The 26,613-nt window shown below is 41.6% G+C and overlaps 1 protein-coding gene across 1 annotated transcript in view; it reads left to right on the top strand.

Annotated features, from left to right (window-relative positions):
- The first annotated feature begins 855 nt into the window (after window positions 1–855).
- LOC132390799 (uncharacterized) overlaps window positions 856–26,613 on the top strand; it is a 48,837-nt gene continuing 23,079 nt past the window's right edge. Inside the window, exon 1 of the mRNA XM_059963346.1 lies at window positions 856–974. Within this exon, the coding sequence (XP_059819329.1) occupies window positions 891–974 (84 nt within the window). The 5' untranslated portion in view covers window positions 856–890. The remainder of the gene's footprint in view (window positions 975–26,613) is intronic.

The following is a 26,613-nucleotide window of genomic DNA, read 5'->3' as shown; positions in this document are numbered from 1 at the left end:
AATATTTGCAACAGGAGTTGGCATTTAGATTCGCCCATTGAGAGCTTGTCCTATAGTTGAAGTCACAGTGTTAGGAAGGCTGTGATATTGCCAACATAGAAATTTTCTTGCTTCAATCGTTCTTCACCATTTTTAGGATTATTGACTTATTCAGTTTCCTGGCAGTCATATTAAAGCCCCCGCCAATTACATCAGAAACTTACCATTGGGCCCACAGAAATTCCAAACCAAAGTAATTGTTCAGAATAAACATTTGCTATTAAAACATGTTATATGTTCCAACTATTCAATAATTTTGAACTGACAACAACAATTTAAGTCAAGAGAACAATTAATATATTTATTTATGATTGTTTTATATTATCAAGTTCCTTCTATTGTTTTATGTCTGTATTAGATGCCAGCTCCTTGTATGGAGATAGGCCTTCCCCGACTTTGCTCATGAAGCATATATTAGGGAATGCCTCGTTGCAGTTCCTGGACACTGACCAACTTCTTCTCATGAGAGTGCAGCTGACATTGGGAGTTTACTCATTCCATAATCTGAACACAACACCATGACTTTTACCATTTGTTTTTAATCGGACCTTTTATTTTCATTGCTTAAGGAAGTATGCACCTAATTAAATCATCAGATTCAATTACCTGACTGTGGTTCCTCATAAAACATTCTTTAGTACACACATTTATTATCTTCATGCATTTCATTAAGCTTATGCTGAATAATGTCCCTCCCTCTAGATTTCCCCAGATGCTCCTGCCAACCATGTGTCATTCCACCCACAGTGCTTCATTCCAAAGTTCCTCTTTTCACACAGAACAAAAATTAAAAATATCCTCAGAAGTGCTGCGGTCTCCACACATGCAGTCACAGATTTCTGTCTCAGTTCATGCCCAAGAAACGGAGAAAAATGTTGACAAAATTATTCTACATGTTCTGGGTAATGAATTGTGTTTGGTTTCATTTACTGCTGGTAAGTTGCACGTATTATTTTCTTTTCATCATTTCTTGTCTTTCTTGTTTGCTCAAATGTTCTAGTTTCTGGAAATAGATGGATTAACATGTTGTTCAGATTCTGGAACCAGTGTTCAAATCTGCACTATTAAGTCTCCCATGTCTCTGATGGTTTCTTCTCCTTCTCTTAGCTTCTTCTCTTAGCGTTTTATCTACTCCACCATTAATTGTTCTGCTACAATTATGGGTCCATCCAGCTGTGAATTAATCCATATTACACAGGATGAGAAAGCTCTTTAATAAACATTAACAATCTATGTGATGACCATCTGTTTCGCTTTAGGACGAAACAACACTTTTATAACATTCCCTTGGGAGACTAAATAGTTGAGGTTAAAGTCTGTGAAAAGAACAGAGTCTCTGTTCTTCATTTTATACATTACCAAATAAATACTGAACTGTACCAGTATATGTTTAGAAACTGTTTAATCCTCATACTAATTTATTTTTATTCATTAAAGGATGGTAGACATTGCAGGCAATTATTATCTATCATTAATTAAACTTTACTGAAGATGGTCACCATCTTTCCCAGAAGTCTAAATTCAGCTGGTGAGGCCGGAGGGGGCGCAGGGTTGGTTATTTCAGAGGACATTGGTGATCTGGCTGGGCCTTTTCATGGGCAACATTGCTGGAGCTAGATTTGATTTCCAACTTTTTTAAGCTGTGAATTTAGATTGTCAAACTTCCCTGATGAGATTTGGACAATTATCTTAAGATCTTTTCTCCTGGGTTCTAGTACAGTAACAAACACATTTAATTCTTCTCACTTAGTATTCAACTGAAGGAATACACTTTTATATGCAGAAATGTGTACTTATAATTAAGGGCTTCTAGTGATAAATTATCAATCATTGAATTGGTTGCCAATACAAATGGATATTTCCAGCTGCTGTGCTAGAAGGTACCTTTCCAAATTAATGGTTCAGTAGAAGGAAAAAAAATTACTTTGGAGCCACAAGGATTGGCTCTGGGTGAAAAATGGAATCATATTCCATGTTGCACAATTCTGCTTCAGAATGTTCTACTTTCATAATTACAGTTTTTACTCTTTCTACACAAAGGATAAAATTCCACAGGAGTTGTTTTTAATGAATAAACTTGGCACAATTATTTGAGTATCCCTGTGTTAAGCAGGCCTGTTATAGTTTCAGGTATTTATATTACACTGAATATATACATTGATTTTCCATCAGTAAAGGAGGCAAGGTATGTTACGTATACTGTGGCATTTTCCAGAGAACATTAATGTAGAGAATACTAGAGTGGTTAAGAAGTTCCTTGTTAGTTTGCACTTTTTTGATCAGAAACAGACTTTACTGTAACTACTTCCCTTTTGCCACAATAGGGGGAAATTGTTATTTCATTTTTTTTAAATACACAGATATGATTATGACTTCCATTAGAAAGACGAGATAGAACATTGCGTGTATAAAGCAGATGATCACATCTCTCAGTAACTCCACTGGCTGTATTTTGTTGTTAGCATGGCCACACTGTTAGCAGTGTTCATATTGCTATTTGAATCTAATACCCAATTCAAGTAACTACACAAACATAATTAAATACCTAAATCCAGATTATAGAAACAGTTTTTATAATAATCTCTCTATAAAAATAGAAATTTCTGGAAGGACTCAGGAAGTCAAGCAGGCATCAATGGGGGGAGAGATGAAATTTAAGTTCGGGACCCTTTAATTCACATAAAATATGCTTGCTACAGTTCCTGGTCAAGATTCTGAATCAGTAAATTAATGACTCTTCAACATTATTGGTTAAGGAGATGCTCAGTTCTAGCCCTCTTCATATAGATGCCAGAAACCCTTTAGAGGGTGGCATGAGCTTGGACAGGAAATTCCACTACCAAAGCCCACTGAAAGCCAACGGCCAAGAGCAAGTCTTACAAGAGGCTGCTTCTGCTTGTTTACCATTGGCCACAAAACTCAACTCAAGGGGTCTCTTTGAATCTATAGGTGAAGGGTCTCAACCCAAAACACAAACCATGCATTTCCATCCACAGATGCTGCCTGACCTACCGAGTTCATCCAGCAGTTTATCTTTCACATTTTGAATCTATAGTTGATTTTCAACAACCACTTAAACATAACAGCATCTTGTGAATAACATTGGCATGAAGAATGTCTTCCTCATTAGTCCTTTGTTAATGTTTGAATGCACAAAATGAATAATGTCTATTCTGGTCAGTACAAAGTCACACTCTCAAATACACACTCAGCACTCTCACTCTCCTACACACCAACTATTTCCCCAACCCCACACACACACACACACACACACACACACACACACACACAAAATTGTGTGTCTTTTTGACTGTATTTTGAAAGATGGTGAATTTCAGGGCTTTTTTTTTTTGCTTTCAGTGATTTGGACAACCAAATTGTTGATAGCCATGTTTGAAACTTTCACTAAAAGTTTAAATCATTAATATACATACATACATACATAGATGATATAATTGCAATTATCTTTTAATCTGAGAAGTAAACTATATTTCATCAGGTTTACTTGTTGCACTTCATATGAAAATTCAGAAAGTATTTTGACATAATGCAACATGGAAGTGTTTAAAGAGCAAATTCCATAAACACTTTTTAAAACTGAAATTAGTAAGTTGAACTGATGCAACCATGGCAACATCAGCAAAACTCTTTACCACTAACTAGGTCTATAACAAATCTGACTCAATGCCACGTCAAGGCAGTCCTTCAGACTTTGCCTGTGGGAATAGCCATCTGTTTCCAGGCAGACGAGAACTTGAGTAAACTTTCACAGGGTAGATTGTTAAAACTCTGCTAGATGGACCTATAATTTTCTTTCCCCTATCATCTTCTCCTCTCCTCTCCTGAAGTTCTGACTCCTATTGGAGAAGTTTCATAGGCATTTTATCCAAACACCCCTTTACTGCAGCTGTGCCTCACTTTAAGATTTGGCAGGCAAATTAACCTGGTGATCCTGTTAGTCTGTTACAGCAATCAGAATCAGTAAACCTTCTCCATTCTTTCCCCCCCACCCCCTATCTATCTGAGTCTGGACAGGCTAAGCAAATGCAAGTAATCCTATTCACCTACAAAGGACAATGCACGTGCAAACTCAGTCATCAGCACTGCCAGATAAACTGCTTTAGTGATTCAAGAGAAAGCTGTCATTGGACATACAACACAGAACATCAAGCCTAGAACAAGCCGTTCAGCCTACAATGCTTGTGCCAACTAAATGATCCAATTTGTCTGCACAAGTGCCTGTCTAAATGCCTCTTGACTGTTTCTGTCAGATCTGGTGCCCCCACCTCTCTGACAGCGTGATCTATGTATCTAGCAAGCTCGATAAGCAAAACACTTGCCTCGTAAACCTCCTTTAAACTTTCTCTGTCTCACCTTAAAGCTGTGTCTTATGTACTTGGCATCTCTACCCTGGGAAAAAGGCTCTGACCATCGATTGTACCTGTGCCTCCTATTATATTATACACTTCCATCAGGTCACCCCTCAGCCTCCAGTGTTCCAGGAAAACACTACGTTTATGAAATACTCTCCCCATGATCTACCTCACTGTGGCCCTTGCACCTTACTAGCCTTCCTGCACTCGACTTCCTTGTAACTAGAACACGATATTCTGCATTTGGTTTTCCTCTGACAATCTCAACGTGTTTATGCACAGAGTGATCAGTCTGGAAAGCACACGGAAAAGAAGATTTTCACTGTGTTTCGGTACATGTGACAAGAATAAACAAATACCAGTTTAGACAACACCTTAGTGAACCTCTTCCATACACTCTCCAAAGCCTCCATGTCCTTCCTATGATGTGGCAACCAGGACTGCTCACAATACTCCAAATGTGGCCTAACAGAAGCTTTCTACTCATTGTCCCAAAGTATGAAGGCAAGTATGTCAAATGCCTTCCATACCACCCTACCTACATGTACTGTCTCCTTTAGGGAGCTATGGACTTGCACCAACGTGCATCAATGCTTCTTAGAGTCCTGCCATTCAAAGCGTGCTTCCCTATCCAGTATATGGCCTTAAGAGGGATAGGTGTGGCAGAGACTGGAAAGTGATGAGTGGAACCAGACTGGAGAGGGGTGGGGGCAGGGTGTGGTAGACAAAAATCATGCAGGCAAAAGAGAAAACACATACGAGGTCTCCATCAACTATGGCAGAGGAGAAGCCTCATTTCAGGATGGAGGAAGACATTTCAGAGAGATCTTGGGGTCCGAGTCCATAGGACACTCAAAGCAGCTGCTGGTTGACTTTGTGGTTAAAAAGCATACAGTGTCTTGGCCTTCATCAATCATGGGATTGAGTTTAGGAGCCGAGAGGTAATGTTGCAGCTATATAGGATCCTGGTCAGACCCCCACTTGGAGTACTGTGCTCAGTTCTGGTTGCCTCACTACAGGAAGGATGTGGAAACCATAGAAAGGGTGCAGAGGAGATTTACAAGGATGTTGACTGGATTGGGGAGCATGCCTTATGAGTATAGGTTGAGTGAACTCAGCCTTTTCTCCTTGAAGTGACAGATGATGAGAGGTGACCTGATAGAGGTGTACAAAATGATGAGAGGCATTGATCATGTGGATAGTCAGAGGCTTTTTCCCAGGGCTGAAATGGCTAGCACAATAGGACACAGGTTTAAGATGCTGGGGAGTAGGTACAGAGGAGATGTCAGGGGTAAGTTTTTTACACAGAGAGTGGTGAATGAGTGGAATGAGCTTCCGGCAATGGTGGTGGAGGCAGATATGATAGGGTCTTTTAAGAGGCTCCTGGACTGGTACATAGAACTTAGAAAAATAGAGAGCTATGGGTAACCCTAGGTAATTTCTCAAGTAAGGACATGTTCAGCACAGCTTTGTGGGCTGAAGGGCCTGTATTGTGCTGTAGGTTTTCTATGTTTCTATTTCAGAAGTTATAGTGTAAAAGGCCTCACCTTGAAAACAAATGCAGCAGAGTTAATAAACTTGGGGAAATGGGGCAGCGCCCTTACAGGAGGCAGGGTGTGAGCAGGTGTAGTTGTGGCATTTACAGTACAGAAGATGTCAATGGCATGTCTGTCTCCTGTGATGGAGTCAGAGAGGTCCAGAAAAGGAAAAGAAGTGTCAGATATAGTCCATGTGAGCCTGAAGATAGGGTGAAGGTGACAAAATTGATGAGGTTCTACACAGGCGCAGATTTCAAGGGGGTTAGGAAGATGCCTGACTAATCGTATTCAGCTTCATTCACTAAAGGTAGATGACAATTTATGTTGACAGAGGGCACACGACCACAAGGATGATGCCAAATATGTACTTGGACCATCCAACTGTTGTACAGTGAGATGAATGGCAAGTCATGGTACGCTGATCTCTGTCTCTTAGCCTCCAATTCTCCAAGAGTCTTTTCTGTTACTTTTCCAGTGGAGCTACTTGTTACATTGAGAGAGGTATCAAGTCTGTGAACATGATTTGAAATGCTCTATCAATGATCTCTGGGTCAAGTGCTGCAAACATTACAGCACAGAAACAGGCCCTTTGGCCCTTGCCAAACCATTTAAACTGCCCAGTCCCAATGCCCTCCATACACCTCCCATCCATGTACCTATCCAAACTTCTCTTATCCAAAATCAGCCTCACATCCACCACTTGCGAAGGCAGCTGCTTTCACACTACCCTGAGTGAAGAAGTACCCTCTTGTGTTCCCCTTAAGCATTTCACCTTTCACCCTTAACATATGACTTCTAGCTCTAATCCAACCCAACCTCAGTGGAAAAGCATGCTTGTATTTATCCTATCTATACTGATAATTTAGTATACCTCTATCAAATCTCTCCTCAATCTTCTATGTTCTGGGAAATAATGTTCTAACTGCAACATCGTTGTAAATTTTCTGTGCACTCATTCAATTTTATTTACATTCTTCCTGCAGATAGGTGACCAAATCTACACACAATACTCCAAGTTATGTCTCACCAACAATTTCAACATAACACCCCACTCCTGCACTCAATACTTTGATTTATGAAGGTCAATGTGTCAAAAGCTTCTTTTACAAACCTATCTAACTGTAAAGCTACTTTCAAGGAAATACGAATCTGTATTCCCAGATTCCTTTGTCTTCCACACTCCTAAATAACCTACCACTCACCATTTAGGACCTACCCTGGCTGCTCCTCCCAAAGTATAACACCTCCAGCTTGTCCGTATTAAATTCCCTCTACCATTCTGCAGCACATTTTTCCAGCAGGTCTAGATCCCGCTGCAAGCTTTGATAGACTTCCTCACTATCCACTACATCCCCAATCTTGGTGTCATCTGTAACTATTCCAGTTTACCCCCTTACCATTCTGATTGTTGATATAGATGACAAACAACATGGCACTCCACTAGTCACAGGCCTCCAGTCAGAGAGGCAAATATCTACTCCCACTCTCTGGCTTCTTCCACGAAGCCAATGTCTTATCCTATTTACTACATCTTGGATGCCAAGCTCTGCCAACCTTCTTGTCCAACCTCCAGTATAGGACCTTGTCAGAGGCCTTGCTAAAATCCATGTAGGAAACATCAAGTACCTTGCATTCATCAACTTTCCTGGAAACATCTTTGAAGAATAAATAGTTCACATTAGTTTGACATGACTTACTACACACAAAGCCATGCTGACTATCCCAAAGCAGTCTGTGTCTACCCAAATTCTTGTACATCTGGTTTGTTAGAATATGGTCCAAAAACTTTTCCAATGTTAACGATAGGCTCACTGGCCTATAATTTCCTGCTTATTTTTAGTGCCTTTCTTTAACAACAGAACAACATTAGATATCTTCCAAGCCTCCAGCACCTCACCCAGAGCTAAGGCCATTTTAAACATCTCTGCTAAGGTGGTGCACCATCAATAACTCTCTGAGACGTGAGGCGAGATATAGGCTTTTATTGGCTGGAAGAAAGAACAAGCGGCAATTGGCCACCACACTGCATCCTGGAGACTGAGGCCGGGGCGGTGTCTCCAATCGCTTTTATACCGGGGTCCGTGGGAGGAGCCACGGTCAGTGGGAGGAGCCACAGGAGCAGTCAGCGGGGGGGGGGGGGGGGGCGTGTCCAGACAGGTATATGTAGTTCACCACATAAGGCCCCTGCAGTTTCTGCAATAGCCCCCCAAAAAGTCCAAGGAACACCTTGTTGAGTTCTGGGGTTTTATCAACCATAATTTGTCTCAAGACAGTCAAGACCTCCTCTTCTATAATCTGTATAGAGTCTATGACCTCACTGCTGCTTTGCGCCCATTTACAAGTAAATACAGATTTTAAAAATTCATTTAAGTTCTCCCACAGCTCTTTAAACTCCATTTGTAGATTACCACTCTGATATTCCAGAGGACCAATTTTGTCCTTTGCTATCCTTTTGCTCTTAATATATCTGTAGAAGCCCTTAGGATTCTCCTTGACATTGCCTACTAGAGAAACCTCATGTATTCTTTTAGCCCTTCCAATTTCTATATTAAGTGTTCTCTTACATTTTAATGCTCAGTGAGTACCCCATTTGTTCCAACCCAAGGACCAGACCTATCCTTTTCACAAATACCTTGAAAATTAGACCATAAGACCATAATGCATAGGAGCAGAATTAGGCCATTTGGCCCATCGAGTCTGCACCACCATTCAATCATGGCTGATCCTTTTTGTAATCTCCTCCTCAACCCCAGTTCTAGCCTTCTCCCCGTAATCTTTGATGCCATGTCCAATCAAGCACCTATCAATCTCTGCCTTAAATACACCCAACAACCTGGCCTCCACAGCTGCTTGTGGCAACAAATTCCACAAATTCACCACCTTTTTGCTAAAGAAATTTCTCCATATATCTGTTTTGAAAGGGCACTCCTCTGTCCTGAGGCTATGCCCTCTTGTCCTAGATTCTCCTGCCATGGGAAACATCCTTTCCACATCTATTTTGCCTAGGTCTTTCAATATTCGAAAGGTTTCAATGAGACACCCCTTCATCCTTCTGAATTCCAGCAAGTACAGACTCAGACCCATCAAATGTTCCTCGTATGATAACCCTTTCATTGCTAATGAACCTCTTCTGGACCCTCTCAAAGGCCAGCACATCTTTTCTAAGATGAGGGGCCCAAAACTGTTCACAATACTCAATGTGAGGTCTCACCAGTGCCTTCTAAAGCCTCGGCATCACATTCTTGCTCTTGTATTCTAGACCCCTTGAAATGAATGCTAACATGACATTTGCCTTCCTCACCACCGACTTAACCTGTAAATTAACCTTCTGGGAGTACTGCAGAAAGACTCCCAAATACCTCTGTATCTCAGATTCCTGGATTTCTCCCCCTTTTGGAAAATGGTGCCCACATTTTCCCAAAGTGCTTGACCATGCATTTTCCAACATTGCATCACTGTCTGGTGTGGGGGGTGCTACTGCACAGGACTGAAAGAAGCTGCAGGAGGTTATAAATCTAGTCAGCTCCATCTTGAGCACTAGCCTACATAGTATCCAGGACACCTTCAGGGAGCGGTGTCTCAGAAAGGCAATGTCCATTATTAAGGACCTCCAGCTCCCTGGGCATGTCCTTTTCTCACTGCTACCATCAGGTAGAAGATACAGAAGCCTGAAGGCACACACTCAGCGATTCAGGAACAGCTTCTTCCTCTCTGCCATCCGATCCCTAAATGGACACTGAAGCTTTGGACACTACCTCACTTTTTTAATATACAGCATTTCTGTTTTTGCACAATTTTTTAAAAATCTATTCAATACACATAATTCTGTAATGCGTAATCTATTCAATATATTCAATAAATATACTTGTTTATTTATTATGTTTTATTTTATTCTCTCTCTCTCTCCCCTCCTCCTCCTCCTCCTCCTCCTCCTCTCTCTTCCCCCCCCCCCCCAGATTATGTATTACATTGAACCGCTGCTCCTAAATTAACAAATTTCACATCACAGAAGTCCTTCTGCATCCTACCTGGTTCCTCAACACTACTTCACTCTTCACCAATCTTTGTATCACCTGCAAATTGACAACAAAGCCATCATCTAAATCATTTATATACAGCATAAAAAGAAGTAGTCCCAACACTGACCCCTGCAGAATACCACTAGTCACTGGCAGCCAGCCAGAAAAGGATCCCTTTATTCCCATCTCTGTCTCCTACCTATCAGTCAATGTTCTGACCATGTTAGTAACTTTCTTGTAATACCATAGGCTTTTAATTTGGCAAACAGCCTCATGTGTGGCACCTTGTCAAGAGCCTTCTGAAAGTCCAAATATACAACATCTACTGCATCCCTTTTATCTATCCTACTTGTAATCTCCTCAAAGATATTCCAACAGGTTCATCAGGCAGGATTTTCCCTGAAGGAAACCATGCTGACTTTGTACTATCTTGTCCTGAATCACCAAGAACTCTATCACCTCATCCTTAACAATTGACCCCAACATCTTCCCAACCACTGAGGTCAGGCTAACTGCTGCCTTCCTTCTTTTTTAAAGAGTGGAGTGATATTTGCAATTTTCCAGTCCTCTGGCACCATGCCAGTCCAATGATTTTTGAAAGATCATTACCAATGCCACCACAATCTCTAACGCTAACTCTTTCAGAGCCCTAGGATGTAGTTCATCTGTTCCCAGTAACTTATGCGCCTTTAGGTCTTCCAGATTTTTGAGTATCTTCTCTCTTGTAACAGTAACTGCACTCACTTCTCTTCCTTCACACACTACAATATCTGACACACTGCTGGTGTCCTCCACCGTGAGAACAAATGCAAAATATTCATTTAGTTCATCAGCCATCTCCTTCTCCCCCATTATTATTTCTCCTGCCTCATTTTCTAGTGGTCCTATAGCCACTCTCATTTCTCTTTTATTTTTAACATACTTGAAAAAACTTTTACTATCCACTTTGAAATTATTTGCTAGCTTGCTTTCATACTTCATCTTTTCTCTTCTAATGATTTTTTTTAGTTGCTGTCTGTAGGTTTTTTAAAACTTCCCCATCCTCTATCTTCCCACTGATTTTTGCTTTGTTGTATGCCCTTTCTTTAGCTTTTACAACAGCTTTGACTTCCCTTGTCAGCCATGGTTGAACTATTTTACCATCTGAGTATTTCTTCATTTTTGGAATACACATGTCCTGCACCTTCCTCATTTTTCCCAGAAACTCACATCATTGCTGCTCTGCTGACATCCCTGCCAGCAGCTCCTTCCGGTTTACTTTGGTGAACTGCTCTCATACCTCTGTAATCTCCCTTACTCCATTATGTCATTATATTCACTAGATGCAAAGTTTTTCCATACATAAACATCTGTCACCTGTCCTGTTTCATTTCCTAATTGGAGATTGTGTATCGCACTCTCTCTGGCTGGGACTTCCATGTACTGATTAAGGAAACTTCTGTGAACATATTTGACAAATTCTTTCACATCCAGCCATTTTACTGTATAGGAGTAACAGTCAATATTTCAAAAGATAATATCTCCTATCACAACCTCATGTTTTTTGCAACAGTCTGCGATCTCTCTCCAAGTTTGCTCTAAATCCATGGACAGTTGGGTGGTCTATAATTAATTCAATTAATTATAGTTTGAGAGGGAGAAGCTAAAATCAGGTGTATCAGTATTACAGTGAAGTTATGGGGATTACAAAGGCATCAGAGAGGAGCTGGCCAAAGTCGATTGGAAAGCAACACTGGGAGAACAGCAATGGCTGGTGTTCCTGAGAGCAAATCAGAAGGCACAGGAAAGATACAGTGCATCCCAAAGATGAGAAAGTTTCCTAAAGGCAGGATGACACAACCATGGCTGACAGTGGTCAAAGCCCAAATAAAAGCAAAAGCGAGGGCATACAATAGAGCAAAAACTAGTGGGAAGTTAGAGGATTAGGCAACTAAAAAGCTATAAGGGGGAAGAGATGAAATATGAAGCCAACAATATCAAAGGGGATACCAAAAGTTTCTTCAGATATATAAAGGGTAAAGGAGAAGTGAGAGTAGATATTGGAACACTGGGAAATGAGGCTGGAGAGGTAATAATGGGGGAGAAGGAAATGACAGACAGAGTGAATAATTATTTTGCATCACCCTTCACTGTGGAAGATGCCAGCAGTACACAGGAAGTTGAAGAGTGTCAGGGGGTGGAAGTGAATTACCAGGGAGATAGGCCATGTGGACCAGATGGTGTTCTGAAAGTTGAAGAGAACTTCAGTGATGATAGGAGATCCCATAGTCAGAGGAACAGGGATAAGATTCGCTCGGTGCAATGGAGACACTCACACATGCTAGGGTCAGGAATGTCTCAGATTGGGTCCATGATATTCTTGAGGGGAACCGTGAGCAGCCAGAAGTCTTGGTACATATTGTCACCAATGTCATAGGTAGACAAGGTGAGGAGATTGTGAAGAGAGGTTTTAGGGGGCTAGGTAGAAGGCTGAAAACAAGACCTCCAGGGCAGTAATCTCTGGCTGGTGCCTGCACTACGTGCCAGTGAGAGTTTGGCAGGTGAATCCATGGCTGAGGAACTGGTGCAGGGGGCAGGGGTTCCAACTTATGGATCATTAAGATCTCTTCTGGGGAAGGGACAACCTGCACAAAAGGGACAGTTTACACATGAACCCAAGGTGGACCAATAGTCTTGTGGGCAGGTTTGCTAGAACTGTTCAGAAGGGTTTAAACTTATTCGATAGAGGGATGGGAACTGGACTGATAGTGCTGAAGATAAGGTTGTTGGTTTACATACAGGGACAGTGTGTAATGAGACGCTGAAGAAGGAAAAGATGATGATAGGGCAGAATTGCAGTCAACAGGATGTTGCAATGTAAAAGGCAGACAAAATCAAAAAGGTGAATACAGGACTGAATCCTCCAAGAGGACGACAACCTTGTCGTAGGGTTTGGAGGCTCGCGTGCCTCAATAGACTGGAAAGCTACGTTGGCTGGAGTCGGTGTATTATGCTTTGGATCTCGGTGGGGTCATCCATGCCAAACAGGTCAAAGGGTAAAGGCCAGACCAAGAGTGGTCCACCGGTCCTCCAGGTTCGGGATTCACCTTAGGGCTAACAACCCGGACTGGTAAAACAAAATTGTTATGGAAACAACAATGAAGAATCCTTCTACATCTGAGTGTGACAGTGTTCCTGAGTCTCGACCCTCGACTTGCATGACTGGCAATAGTGAAAACTGAGAAGCTACTGACACGATGGAGGAAGCCCTGAACACCACCAGAGATGGAGGGCCTTCATTGCTGTCCTAAACGCCAGTGGTGTAACAGGCAGCAAGTAAGTAAGTACAGGGGTGAAGGTGTTATATTTGAATGCACACAGTATACAGAATCAGGTCGATGAACTTGTAACACAGTTACAGATGGCAGGTATGATATTGTGGACATCACTGAATCATGGCTGAAATAAGATTATAGCTGGGAGTTTACCATCCAAAGATACACATTGTATTGGAAGGACAGGCAGGTAGGCAAAGGGATGGCATGGGTCTGTTGATAGAAAATCAAATCAAATCATTAGAAAAAGTGATATAGGATCAAAAGGTGTTGAATCATTGTGGGTAGAGCTAAGGAACATTAAGGATAAAAAGATAAAAAGACCCTGATGGAAATTATATACAGACTCTCAAAGAGTAGTCAGAATGTGGTCTACAAATTTCAGTGGGAGATAGAAAATGCTGGCCATGGAGATTTTGATATGCAGGGAGTTTGGGAAAACAGGTTGGTGCTAGATCCCAGGAGAGGGAGTATCGAGAATGCCTACAGAATGGCTTTTTAGAGCATCACATGGCTGAGCCCACTGGGGGATCAGCTATTCTGGATTGAATGTTGTGTGGTGAACCACAATTGATTTGAGAGCTTAAGTAAAAGAACCTTCAGGAGCAAGAGATCATAATATGATCGAATTCACCCTGAAATTTGAGGAGAAGCTAAAGTCAGAAGCATTACAGTGGAATGAAGGAAATTACAAAGGCATGAGAGAGGAGTCGGCTAAAATTAATTGAAAAAGAACACTCCAAACACAAGGAAATCTGCAGTTGCTGGAAATTCAAGCAACACACACAAAATGCTGGTGGAACGCAGCAGGCCAGGTAGCAACCATAGGAAGAGGTACAGTTGACGTTTCGGGCCAAGGCCCTTTGCCAGGACTAACTGAAAGAGGAGATAGTAAGAGATGTTACTATCTCTTCTTTCAGTTAGTCCTGATGAAGGGTCTCGGCCCAAAACGTCAACTGTACTTCTTCCTATAGATGCTGCCTGACCTGCTGTGTTCCACCAGCATTTTGTGTGTGTTGCTGGAAAAGAACACTGGCAGGGATGACAGCAGAGCAGTAATGGCTGGAATTTCTGGAAGCAATTCGAAAAGCACAGGATATATACGTACATCCCAAAGAAGACAAAGTGTTCTAAAGGCAAAATGACACAACTGTGGCTAACAAAAGAATTAAAAACCAACATAAAAGCCAAAGAGAGGACATATAATAAAACAAAAATTACTGGGAAGTTAGAAGATTGGGAAGCTTTTAAAAACCAACAGAAGCTAACTAAAAAAAGTCATAAAGAAGGAAAAAATAGAATAATCATCAGATAGAGTAAACAAGTCAATAATATTAAAAAGGATACTAAAAGTTTCTTCAGAGACATAAAGTGTAAAAGAGAGGTGAGAATGGATATTGGACCTTTGGAAAACGATGCTGGAGAAGTAGTAATGGGGAACAAGGAAATGGTGGACAAACTGAATAGTAGTTTGCAACAGTCTTCACTGTGGAAGACACTAACAGCATGGTGGAAGTTCCAAGTGTCAAGGGTCATGAAGTGCTTGGTTATCATTACTAAGGAGAAGGTTTTTGGGAAACTGAAAGGTCTGGAGGTAGATAAGTCAACTGGATAAGATGGTGTACACCCCAGGATTCTGAAAGAGGTAGCTGAAGGGATTGTAGAGGTATTAATAATGATCTGTCAAGAATCAATAGTTCCTGGAATGGTTTCAGAGTACTGGAAAATTGTAAATGTCACTCCAATCTTCAAGTATAGAGAGAGACAAAAGAAAGAGAATTATAGGTCAGTTAGCCTGACCTCAGTGGTTCAGTAAACTTTGGAGTCAATTGTTCAGGATGTAGTTTCAGATTACCTGGAGGCTCATGATAAATTAGGCAAAGTCAGCATGGTTTCCTTCAGGGAATATCTCGCCTGACAAATTTGTTAGAATTATTTGAGGAAATAATGAACAGGATAGACAAAGGATAACCAGTGTGGATGTTCTGTACTTGGAGTTTCAAGGTTCCACACATGAGGCTGCTTAATAAAGTACAGATAAAGCAGTGGCGGATTGGCAGGAGGCAAAGAGTGAGAATAAAGGGGGCTTTTCTGGTTGGCTACCATTGACTTGAGTTGTACTGTAGAATCAGTGTTGATCCCTTATCCAAAATCCTTGGGGCCAGTTGCGTTTTGGTATTCAGAATTTTTTGGATTTCAAAATCCCTCCTTATTGGTGCCAGGACCCCCCGCAGATACCAAAAAACACGTATGCTCAAGTCCCTTATTTAACCTGTCTCAGTGTGGGTGGACTTTAGGACCCAGCGGAGCTCCAGACCTACGAACATCCCCCCACCCCCATACTTTAAATCATCTCTAGATTACTTATAATACCTAATACAATGTAAATGCTATGTAAATAGTTGTTATAGGGAATACTGTATTATATTGTTTAGGGAATACTGACAAGAAAAAAACATTATTTCCAACAAAAACATTCAATAAAATATAAAAATATACAGCTTCAAACGAACCGAATCAAACACGTTGTAAATGACTTATTGGGATAAATGTAGAACATCACTGTCATTATAAAACTTCAGTACTGTAACTTGTCTTTCTGTTTCTTTAAATCATATACAGTGGTAGTTCCGACACCATATTCTTCAATAAAATGCTGCACAGGCACACCACGATCAAGCTTCTGCAATAACTCCACTTTCTGCTTTATTGATAATGATAAATGCTTCCTTCTCTTTTTTTCATTGTTACCCATAGGGGCATCTGCAGCTGTTTTTGACATTTTCACAGTGAAATTAAACACAAGGTCAACAGTGAACACAAAATATCAGCAAACAGCAAATGCACGTGTAACCAGTATGAGCGCTGAGCCACAACTGATGTCTGGCGGCCTCTGCCAGAGCTGCCACGTTACACCTGAGTGTTCAAAAACTTTGTTTCTTGGAGCTTTTTGGATTTCAAAATTTTGGATAAGGGATTGTGGAGCTGTAGCACATTTTTTCCTGTTGAATGGTGATGATTTGGATGATGGAATTGATGGCTTTGTGGCGGGGGTGTAGGTAGTCTTGAGCAAGCAGGGAGGCTGCACAAGGACTTAAATTAGGAATATGGACAAAGAAGTGGTAGATGGAATACTCTGGCAGAAGAACTAAAAGCATACACTTTCTTCTAAACAGGGAGAGAAATTCAAAAATCCAAAGTGCAAATGGACTTGAGAGTCCTCATGTAGATTCCCTAAAGGTCAATTTGCTGGTTGAGCCCGTGGTGAGGAAGGTACTGTAAAAGCAATGTTAGCATTGATTTCTAGATGACTAGAATATAAAAGCAAGGTTGTAAAGAAGCTTTATAAGGCACTGGTGAGGCCTTATTGTGAGTATTGTGAGCAGTTTTGGGTCCCTTATTGAAGAAAAGAGTACTGACATTGGAGAGGGTTGAAAGGAGGCTCCAGAAATTGAACGGCTCATCATATGAGGAGTGATCAATGACTCTGGGCCTTTACTTGCTGCAATTTAGAATAATGGTGGGGGGGAATCTCATTGAAATCTATAGTGGGGGAGTCTGTGACCAGAGGGAACAGCCTTGGAATAGAGGGACATCAATTTAGAATGGAGATGAGGAGGAATTTCTTTAGCCAGAACATGACAAATCTGTTAATTCATTGCCACAGGTGGCTGTGGGACCAAGTCATTGGGTGCACTTAAGGCGGAGGGTGATAAATTCTTAATTAGTCAGGGCATGAAAGGTTAATGGGGAGAAGGCAGGAGAATGGGATTGAGAGGGGAATGGATCAGCCATGATGAAATGGCGGAGCAGATTCAATGGCCTAATTCTTGTCCCATGTCTTCTGGTCTTATGGTTTAACCTTACATATACCTCATTTCTGCCCATAAAGACTCACTAGACAAGTACTCCAGTCTGTCCAGACTGAGCACTGCCGGGATATTTTCCCTAACTAGTAATGCCACCACTCCCCCTTTAATCCTTTCTGCTCTGTCACATCTAAAATAATGGAACCCCAGAACACTAAGCTGCCAGACCTCATACTGACATAACCATCTCACTAACGGCTACAACGTCATAATTCCAAGTGTTTATCCATGCCCTAACCTCATCCTCCTTTCCTATAATACTCCTTGCATTGAAAAATACACAGTTCAGACCATTAGTATTTATAATCCCTGGCCTTGTATGTAGGCAGATTGATGAAGGTAGAGCAGTGGATGTAGTGTATATGGATTTCAGTAAGGCATTTGTTAAGGTACCCCATGCAAGGCTTATTGAGAAAGTAAGGAGGCATGGGTTCCAAGGAGACATTGCTTTGTGGACCCAGAAGTGGCTTGCCCACAGAAGGCAAAGGGTGATTGTAGATGGTTTATATTCTGCATGGAGGACAGTGACCAGTGGTGTTCCATAGGGATCAGTTCTGGGACCCTTACTCTTTGTGATATTTATAAATGACCTGGATGAGGAAGTAGAAGGCTGGGTTAGTATGTTTCCTGATGATACAAAGGTTAGAGGTGTTGTGGATAGTCTAGAGTGTTGTCAGAGGTTACAGTGGGACATCAATAGGATGCAGAACTGGGCTGAGAAGTGGCTGATGGAGTTCAACACAGATAAGTGTAAAGTGGTTCATTTTGGTAGGTCAAATATGAAGACAGGATATAACATTAATAGTAAGACTCTTGGCAGAAGGATCAGAGATATCTTGGGTCTGTGTCCAAAGGACACTCAAAGCTGCTGCGCAGGCTGACAGTGTTGTTATGGAAGTGTTTGGTGTGTTGGCCTCCATCACCATGGGATTGAGTTCAAGAGCCATTAGATAATGTTACAGCTCTACAAGACCTTAGTTAGACCCCACTTGGAGTACTGTGTTCAGTTCTGGTCACCTCACTACAGGAAGGATATGGAAACCATAGAGTGCAGAGGAGATTTATAAGGGTGTATGCTATGAGAATAGGTTGAGTGAACTCTGCCTTTTCTCCTTGGAGTGACGGAGGATGCGAGGTGACCTGATAGAGGTGTGTAAGATGATGAGAGGCATTGATCATGTAGATAGTCAGAGGCTTTTTCCTAGGGCTGAAATGGCAGACACAAGGGGGCTTAGTTTTAAGGAGCTTGGAAGTAGGTACAGAGGTGATGTCAGGGGTAAGTTTTTCACACAGAGTGGTGTGTGTGTGGAATGCACTGCCAATGATGGTGGTGGAGGTGGATACAATGGGGTCTTTTATGAGATTTTTAGATAGGTACATGGAGCTTAGAAAAAGAGGGTTTACAGTAGGGAAATTCTAGGCAGTTTCTAGAGTAGGTTACATGGTCGGCACAACATTGTGGGCCAAAGGGCCTGTAATGTGCTGTAAATTTCTATGTTCTTAACAATATTTGTCTCCACAACCACTCTACTATCTGGTCTGAAGCTCCGGTTCCCATCCCCATACAACCATAGCTTAAATTTCGCCGTGTGGCAGTAGCAAACCTCCCCACAAGGATATTAGTTCCCCTCCTGTTCAGGTGTAATCTATTCCTTCTGTACAACTCTCACCTTCCCTGGAAGAGAGCCCAATGATCCAAAAATCTAATACCCTCTCTCCTGCACCATCTTCTAGACCACATGTTCAACTGTATGATCTTTCCATTTCTGGCTCACTAGCACCTGACAAGGGTAGCAATCCTGAGATCACAACCCTGGAAGTCCTGTCCTTTAACCTAACTCCTAAGTCCCTGAGCTCACTCTGGAGGAACAGTCACTCTTCCTACCCTTTACGGCAGTGGTCTGCAAACTACTGGAAAGGATTCTTAAGGATAGGATCTATGAGCATTTGGAGAAGTACAGTCTGCTCATGGATAGTCAACATGGCTTTGTGAAGGGAAGATCATGCCTCACAAGCCTGATTGAGTTTTTTGAAGAGGTAACAAAAGAAATTGATGAGGGTAGGGCAGTGGATATGGTCTACATGGACTTTAACAAAGCATTTGACAAGGTCCCTCATGAGAGACTCATCCAGAAAGTCATGAGGCATGCGATAAGTGGAACCTTGGCTGTTTGGATAAAAAAATGGCTTACAGGAAGAAAGCAGAGGGTAGTTGTGGAAGGAAAGCATTCTTCCTGGATGTCGGTGACTAGTGGAGTGCCGCAGGGATCTGTCCTGGGACCCCTGCTATTTGTGATTTTTATAAATGACCTGGATGTAGAGGCGGAAGGATGGGTGAGTAAATTTGCGGATGACATGAAGATTGGAGGGGTTGTGGATGGAGCTGTAGGTTGTCAAAGGTTACAAGAGGATATAGACAGGCTGCAGAGTTGGGCAGAAAAATGGCAGATGGAGTTCAATCCGGACAAGTGTGAGGTGATGCATTTTGGAACGACAAACCAGAAGACTGGTACAGGATTAATGGTCGGTTACTTAAGAGTGTAGTGTTCTCGCTCGGGTGTAACGGAATGCCGAACTAAACACTGAGATAAACCGTTGTCAATGAAGACAGGATCACAGTAAGATTAACCGTTTACTGTTCACTCTTCCACATTAACGTATGGTGAAAACTGTTGATAAAACAATACAAGATTTGTACAGCATTTGTTTCCTTCTTGATATTACATTTACATCGTAAATACTTGCAAAAGTTAAACTGCAACTACTACATTACATTAAAGTGCAGCATACAGTCAGAATCTACCTACACCATTGACTGCTTTAAATACACTTCAACACAAACTATCTGCAACTCTAACTAACGAAAACATAAACCTTATCGACCGTCGTAACTTTTAACAGAGTCGGCGTTAACATTTTAATTCAACATATCGATTATCTCATGACTTACGGCGTTGCTCTCACTATGTTCCTAGTGCGTAGAAAGACAACCTTTCTTGCGCTGGACTCGCACATGTGTGGCCCCCACCTTCCCATTTCTCCAAACCGGTATTTTCCCACAGGACGCGGCGAAACCAGATATGAAATCATCGCATGTCGCGATATATCACAGACAACAAATTTACTTTAAACAATCCTAACTTTAACTAAAATGCTAACAAACGAATTACTAAGCGAAAATATTATAAACTAAATAACTGCCATAAAGGCAACACAAAGAGTGTGGATGAACAAAGGGACCTTGGGGTTCAAATCCATACATCCCTCAAGGTCGCTGCACAGGTTGATAGGGTAGTTAAGAAGGCCTATGGGATGCTAGGCTTCATTAACAGGGGGTTTGAGTTCAAGAGTAGAGAGGTCATGTTGCAACTCTACAAATTTCTGGTGAGACCGCACAGAGTATTGTGTTCAATTCTGGTCAACTCATTATAGGAAGGATGTGGAAGCTTTGGAGAGGGTGCAGAGGAGATGTACCAGGATGTTGCCTGGTTTGGAGAACAAGTCATATGAAGCAAGGTTAGCAGAGCTGGGACTTTTCTCTTTGGAGCGTAGAAGAATGAAAGGGGACTTGATAGAGGTCTACAAGATTATGAGAGGTATAGATAGGGTGGATAGTCAGTACCTGTTTCCCAGGGCACCAAAAGCAAACACCAGAGGGCATATGTACAAAATTAAGGGAGGGATTTTAGGGGAGACATCAGGGGTTAGTTTTTTTACACAGAGGGTTGTGAGTGCCTGGAATGACTTGCCAGGGATGGTGGTGGAGGCTAAAACATTAGGGGTATTTAAGAGCCTCTTGGACAGGCACATGGATGTAAGAAAAATGAGGGTTACGGGGTAGTGTAGGTTTAGTACTTTTTTTTAAGGATTATATGGATCAGCACAACATGGAGGGCTGAAGGGCCTTACTGCACTGTAGAGTTCTATGGTTCTATGTCACTGTGCCATCTCTGGCTGCTCACTCTCCCACTTAAGAATGTTGTGGACTCGATCTGAAATGACCCTGGAGACCACAAACCATCCCTGAATCTTGTTCTCATCCACAGACCTTCTCTCTCATCTCCCAATCATGAATGCCCTATTACTTCAGCTCACCTCTTCCCCCACCTTCCCTACGGAGCCACGGAGACAGGATCAGTGCCAGAGACCTGGTCAGAATCAGATTTATCACCGGCATGTGATGTAAAATTTGGTAACTTTGCAGCAGCAGTTCAATGCAATACATAATCTAGCAGAAAGGAAAAAATAAAATAAAATAAAAATAATAATAAATAAACACATAAATCAATTACGTATATTGAATAGATTTTTTTTTAATGTGCAAAAACAGAAATACTGTACATTAAAAAAGTGAGGTAGTGTCCAAAGACTCAAAGTCCATTTAGAAATCGCATGGCAGAGGGGAAGAAGCTGTTCCTGAATCGCTGAGTGTGTGTCTTCAGACTTCTGTATCTCCTACCTGATGGTAGCAGTAAGAAAAGGACATGCCCTGAGTGCTGGAGGTCCTTAATAATGAATGCTGCCTTTCTGAGACACCACTCCTAAAGATGTCCTGGGTACTTTGCAGACTAGTGTCCAAGATGGAGCTGACTAGATTTACAACCTTCTGCAGCTTCTTTTGGTCCTGTGCAGTGGGCCCTCCATACCAGACAGTGATGCAGCCAGTCAGAATGCTCTCCACAGTACAACTATGGAAGTTTTTGAGTGTACTTGTTGACATGCCAAATCTCTTCAAACTCCTGATAAAGTGTCCTGCCCCAGCTTCAGCTGCAGCTTCTCCCAGTAGGTTATCCCCACCACCCCCCCCCACCCCCCAACAGTAGTATCCAAAGCTGTATACATATTATTAAAGGATACTGCCTCAGGGGTACACTGTACTGGCTGTCTATTCCCTTTCCCTCTCCTGACAATAATTCAGGACCTGCCTCCTGCAACTTAATCTCCTCCTCATTTTCTCATATGAGTTGAATGTCATCGAGCTGTAGCTCCAGTTCTTTAGCATGGTCTCTAAGGAGCTGCAGCTCAGTGCACTTTGTGAAGTTGTAATTATCAGGGAGGCTGGGGGTCTCCCAAAGTCCCCACACCTTAAACAAAGAACATAATGACTTCTGATTTTTCACGGGTGACAACCGCATGTCAGAAAACTGAAACCAAAGAAGGAAAGAAATTAAGACAATTGTTATCTCTAAAGAAAATATACCTTGCATACTAATAGGACAAACTGCTGTGAGACCTCTGCACCTGCATTTAGAGAACTTTAAAAGGGCTGGCGGCAAAAGCTCTAGACTCCACAACTCTAGTTGCGATCATCCCAGAATTCCTCGGATTTTGCAAAAGACCCAGCATGTTGGAAAATTGAAAGTGTAATTCGAGAAAGAAATGAGAGAGAAAACTACAGGCCACTTAGCTGAATATCTGTCAGTGAGAAAGAGATGGAAGAGGTAATGAAACCTTTAGAAAATTGTAATATCATGAGCCACTTTTAGTGGAATGTAACTTGTGTTTGACATATTTAGTAAAATTTGTGAGGATGTAACTAGCAGATGTGGTATATTTGGATGCTCATAGGTATCTACTGAAGCAACATGTGTCCATATAGCACTTTATTTTAGGCCCCTTGGCTGAGATAACAAGAGTGCAGCGTTAAAGGTACTATATTAGACTGGATCTATGACAGCAGACAAAAGGCAGAGAGTAAGGATGAAGAGATCGTTTTCAAGTTAACAAGTTGTAACTGATACATCTGCGTCCTGGGACTTCAACTACTTACAATCTATATTAATGATTTGAACATAGGAGCCAGGTGTATGGCATCAAAATTTGCTGATCATACAAAAATCAATCGGAAATTACGTTGTAATGAGGACATAGAGGATTCACAATTCAATGTAAAATTGGTTAAGAGAGGGGAGAAAATGATGGCAGTTGGAGAGTTTTGAAATTGTTCTCTTTGGGAGGAATGAAGAGAAAAGCAAAATATTATGGAACAGTCATTGACTAGAGATTCTCAGGAGTCAATAAGGTTGTTTCTTCAAGGAAGTTTTAAGCAGTTCCTTGAATCCTTTCCCCTGTTTGCTTGCTAATCTTATTCCATGGCAAAGCTCTATTTAAAGAACATGGTATCAGGCCTGTGAACAATGTCTGCACATTGCAGCTGACCTGAGAGTAACTATAGCCTGCATACTGCAGATGGAGGAAACGGATACTGCCAATCCTTCCACTGAACTTGGGGGCTACTGTTGGCGGTATTTTTCCAGAGATGCTGTTGTAGGCAATACAGGTTTCAGAAGCCCATAGGAAGAGAAACATCACTGCGGCCTGGGATCCAGCAGTTTGTACCAGGTCTTCCTCAATTGATAGTCATCGGTAAATTTAATCTCCGATGTCTGACTTCACCAAGATGTGACACCTGAGATGTGGGAAGTAGTTCTCATTTTTGAGGGACCATTGTGAACCTTTACTATTGGAAGGGAATGTAAGGGCAGGTAGGTAGATGTTACATTCAAGGCACATCTTTACAAGTGCTTTAATAAAAGCCTTTATAATGACTTGGAGGTTGATCACTGGCCTTGGGCGAACACAAATGTCTATATACTTCAGCAAACTACTGATGATTAAGTAATACTGGTTCCAGAATGCATTCACTTGAACAGCCTCTCCTGACATCTGAAGACCATTGCAGGAAATATGTGGGAGGCAAAATGTAACACTGCAGCAAGGAAAACAGGAAATTGTGGGAATCACACAGGCTCCTGAGACAATCACACCTCACTGGGACAATCACACAGGCTTGCTGGACACCTGTCTTCATTCAGAATGGAACATATTCACAAAGGAAATAACTCTCTTCCAGCTGCAAGCCTATGTCTCTCCTGTAGAGACAGGTCTTGAAATACTGAGAGATGGGTGACAGAGTTCTGCTAAACTGTCTGTCTAAATCGGTGACACAGCTGAGATCACCATCAGCGACCTGGAATGGTTGTAAGCTAAAAGTCACTGTGGTCTTGCCTTTCAAGTGCAAAGCATTCAGGTCACATGTCTGAGGTTGCATCTCAATGAAGACTAGGATTACTGACACTCTACCAGCCTCTCTCACTCTTGCTGCTGCAGAGGAAGGTGTCTGTTTGTGACGATCTCTCACTCTCTCCCTCTTTTCTGCTTCTACCAGAGAAACATCCCTGCATTCAAATGGTCTCTCTCTCCCTCCCACCCTCTCACTCAATGCTGCCGGAGGATGGTGCTGGGGTCCTGGGACAAAATTTAATTGACGGATGGGACTCACTTTATGTAGTTCACATTATGATGTTTTTCTAGCTTCTGGTCACTTTTTTGTTGTTATTTTGGGTGATTTTGATTGGGGCAGACTGGCTCTGTGCCCTGCAGCCAATGAACAACACAGCACCAGATTGAACTGAATCAAATATGCCTGGATTTCTTCGATGATTTGCGGTTTGGTGTTTTATATTCTGTGTTTATCATTCTTTTTTTGCCATTTGTGCGATTTGTTCATTTTGCATGTTGGGGTATGATATTTTTCTTTGAATGGGTTCCGTGGTTCTTTGTTTCATGACTGTCTGTGGAAAGACAAATCTCAGGGTTGTATAATACATAAATACTTTGATAATAAATGTACTTTGAATCTTAAGTCTTTGAAATAGGATTTTACCTACTTAGCAATACTGAAACAAGTAATTAATGCCAGTGCCAAGAAGTCACAAAATTAACCAAAATCCAGTGTGAATTTGAATGAGGGCTGTTCTGGTTCAGAAACAATTCTTGAAACAGGACCCACAGAATTCCCTGCAACACCTACTTAGCGTGGCTCCTGAAACATTGCGGTAGAATGATCACCGAAGGGAACATTTCACATGATAGCATACAACAACAATGCACACTGCAGCTGCCATGGAAGTAGTAAATGTTCGGTATACTCTACAGGGCAGACAGCATCTGTGAAGAGAGAAACAGAATTAAAGTTCAGATCTATGACCTGTCATCAGAACCAGACAAAGAATGGTGAAGGAGAGCCCATGGTTAAGAAAAAAAGATATCTTGAAAGCACTGGAATGGAAGTTGTCATTTCAAAGGTTTCAAAGATACATATAATGTCAGAGAAATGTATACAATATACATCCTGAAATGCTTTTTCTGCACAACTATCCCAAAAACAGAGGAGTGCCCCAAAGAATGAATGACAGTTAAATGTTAGAACCCCAAAGCCCCCAGCAGCTCCACACTCCCACACGTAAGTAGCAGCAAAGCAATAATCCCCACTCCCCCACCAGCAAAAAAAGCATCGGTGCCCCCACCGAGCACTCAAGCACGCAGCAAAGCATCAATAAACACAGACTTGCAGTACGCCAAAGACTACTCATTCACCTGGTTCTCTCTCTCCATAATAAGGGAAAAAGGGGTACCTCCATTTCACAGCGAGAGGGGAGACATAACAAACAATTGTTTTAGAAACAGATATGGCAAAGTTAAGGAAACTGGTAAAATGGAATAGCTTCCTAACAGAAGGTGGGCAAATAGTAGTGAGAGTCTGTTGGTTTTAATGAATATTGGTTTCTAGGCTCTCCCCATAAGGTGAAATCTCGAAATCAAGGACATAAACTTACTTGTATGTAATGTCTTGGTCTTTATGCTAATACAAATTAGAAGACATTGCAGAGATCTGCAGTAGCAAATTGGAAAAATCCTGTGCTGGCAATGTGAGAGTTAAAAATCGGTCACAGCTTCCTGCGTCTATTCTACTGGCAGTTTATTTTTTTCCTCCAAACCCCAGAATCTGCAGCCTCTAGTGTTTGAAACAGAGAGGCCTTGACAGTTACATATAGGGTATTGAAGAGAAGAGAATGCAAGCAAAAGAATGTCAGCTACCTCAGAAATGATAACTTCAATAAAGAAAGGTGAGCTGGGATATCAGAGAATAAGCTGCGTGAAGCATAAAAATGGACTGTAATAGTTTGAATAGAATATGCAAGAACAGCAATTGAAGGACAGCTAGAGAGGGAAGTTTTATAATGGAGAATTTTGAAATTGCAGAGAAACAAATACTTTATAAAGGTTCAAAGGTTCATTTATTACCAAAGTGTGTATGCAGTATTCTCCAGATGGCAACAAAACAATGAAAACCATGCAAATCAGATTCAAAGAGAAACAGCAAACCCACCCCACGCCCCACACAAAAACAGAGTGACAATACGATAATCAACCCCCCACACACACAAAAGACAACAAGAACATCAGTCCCCAAATCCCACTCCCCCCACATGAAACGCAACAAGAACATCAAAACGCCGTCCCCCCCCCCACACACACACAAAAATTAACAAAAATGCAACAAAAACACCTGTTTTGACAGAAAAAAGGCACAAGACCCATAAAAAGTCTGAGAAGAAGAAGTTTGGCTAGAATGAGGAACTATCGATAAAAGTATTAGTACCAGAGCCAATAAATAG

This window comes from Hypanus sabinus, chromosome 3 (genome assembly GCF_030144855.1).
Source record: "Hypanus sabinus isolate sHypSab1 chromosome 3, sHypSab1.hap1, whole genome shotgun sequence".
Lineage (NCBI taxonomy): Eukaryota > Metazoa > Chordata > Chondrichthyes > Myliobatiformes > Dasyatidae > Hypanus > Hypanus sabinus.
This window is presented reverse-complemented; position numbering and strand designations above follow the sequence as displayed.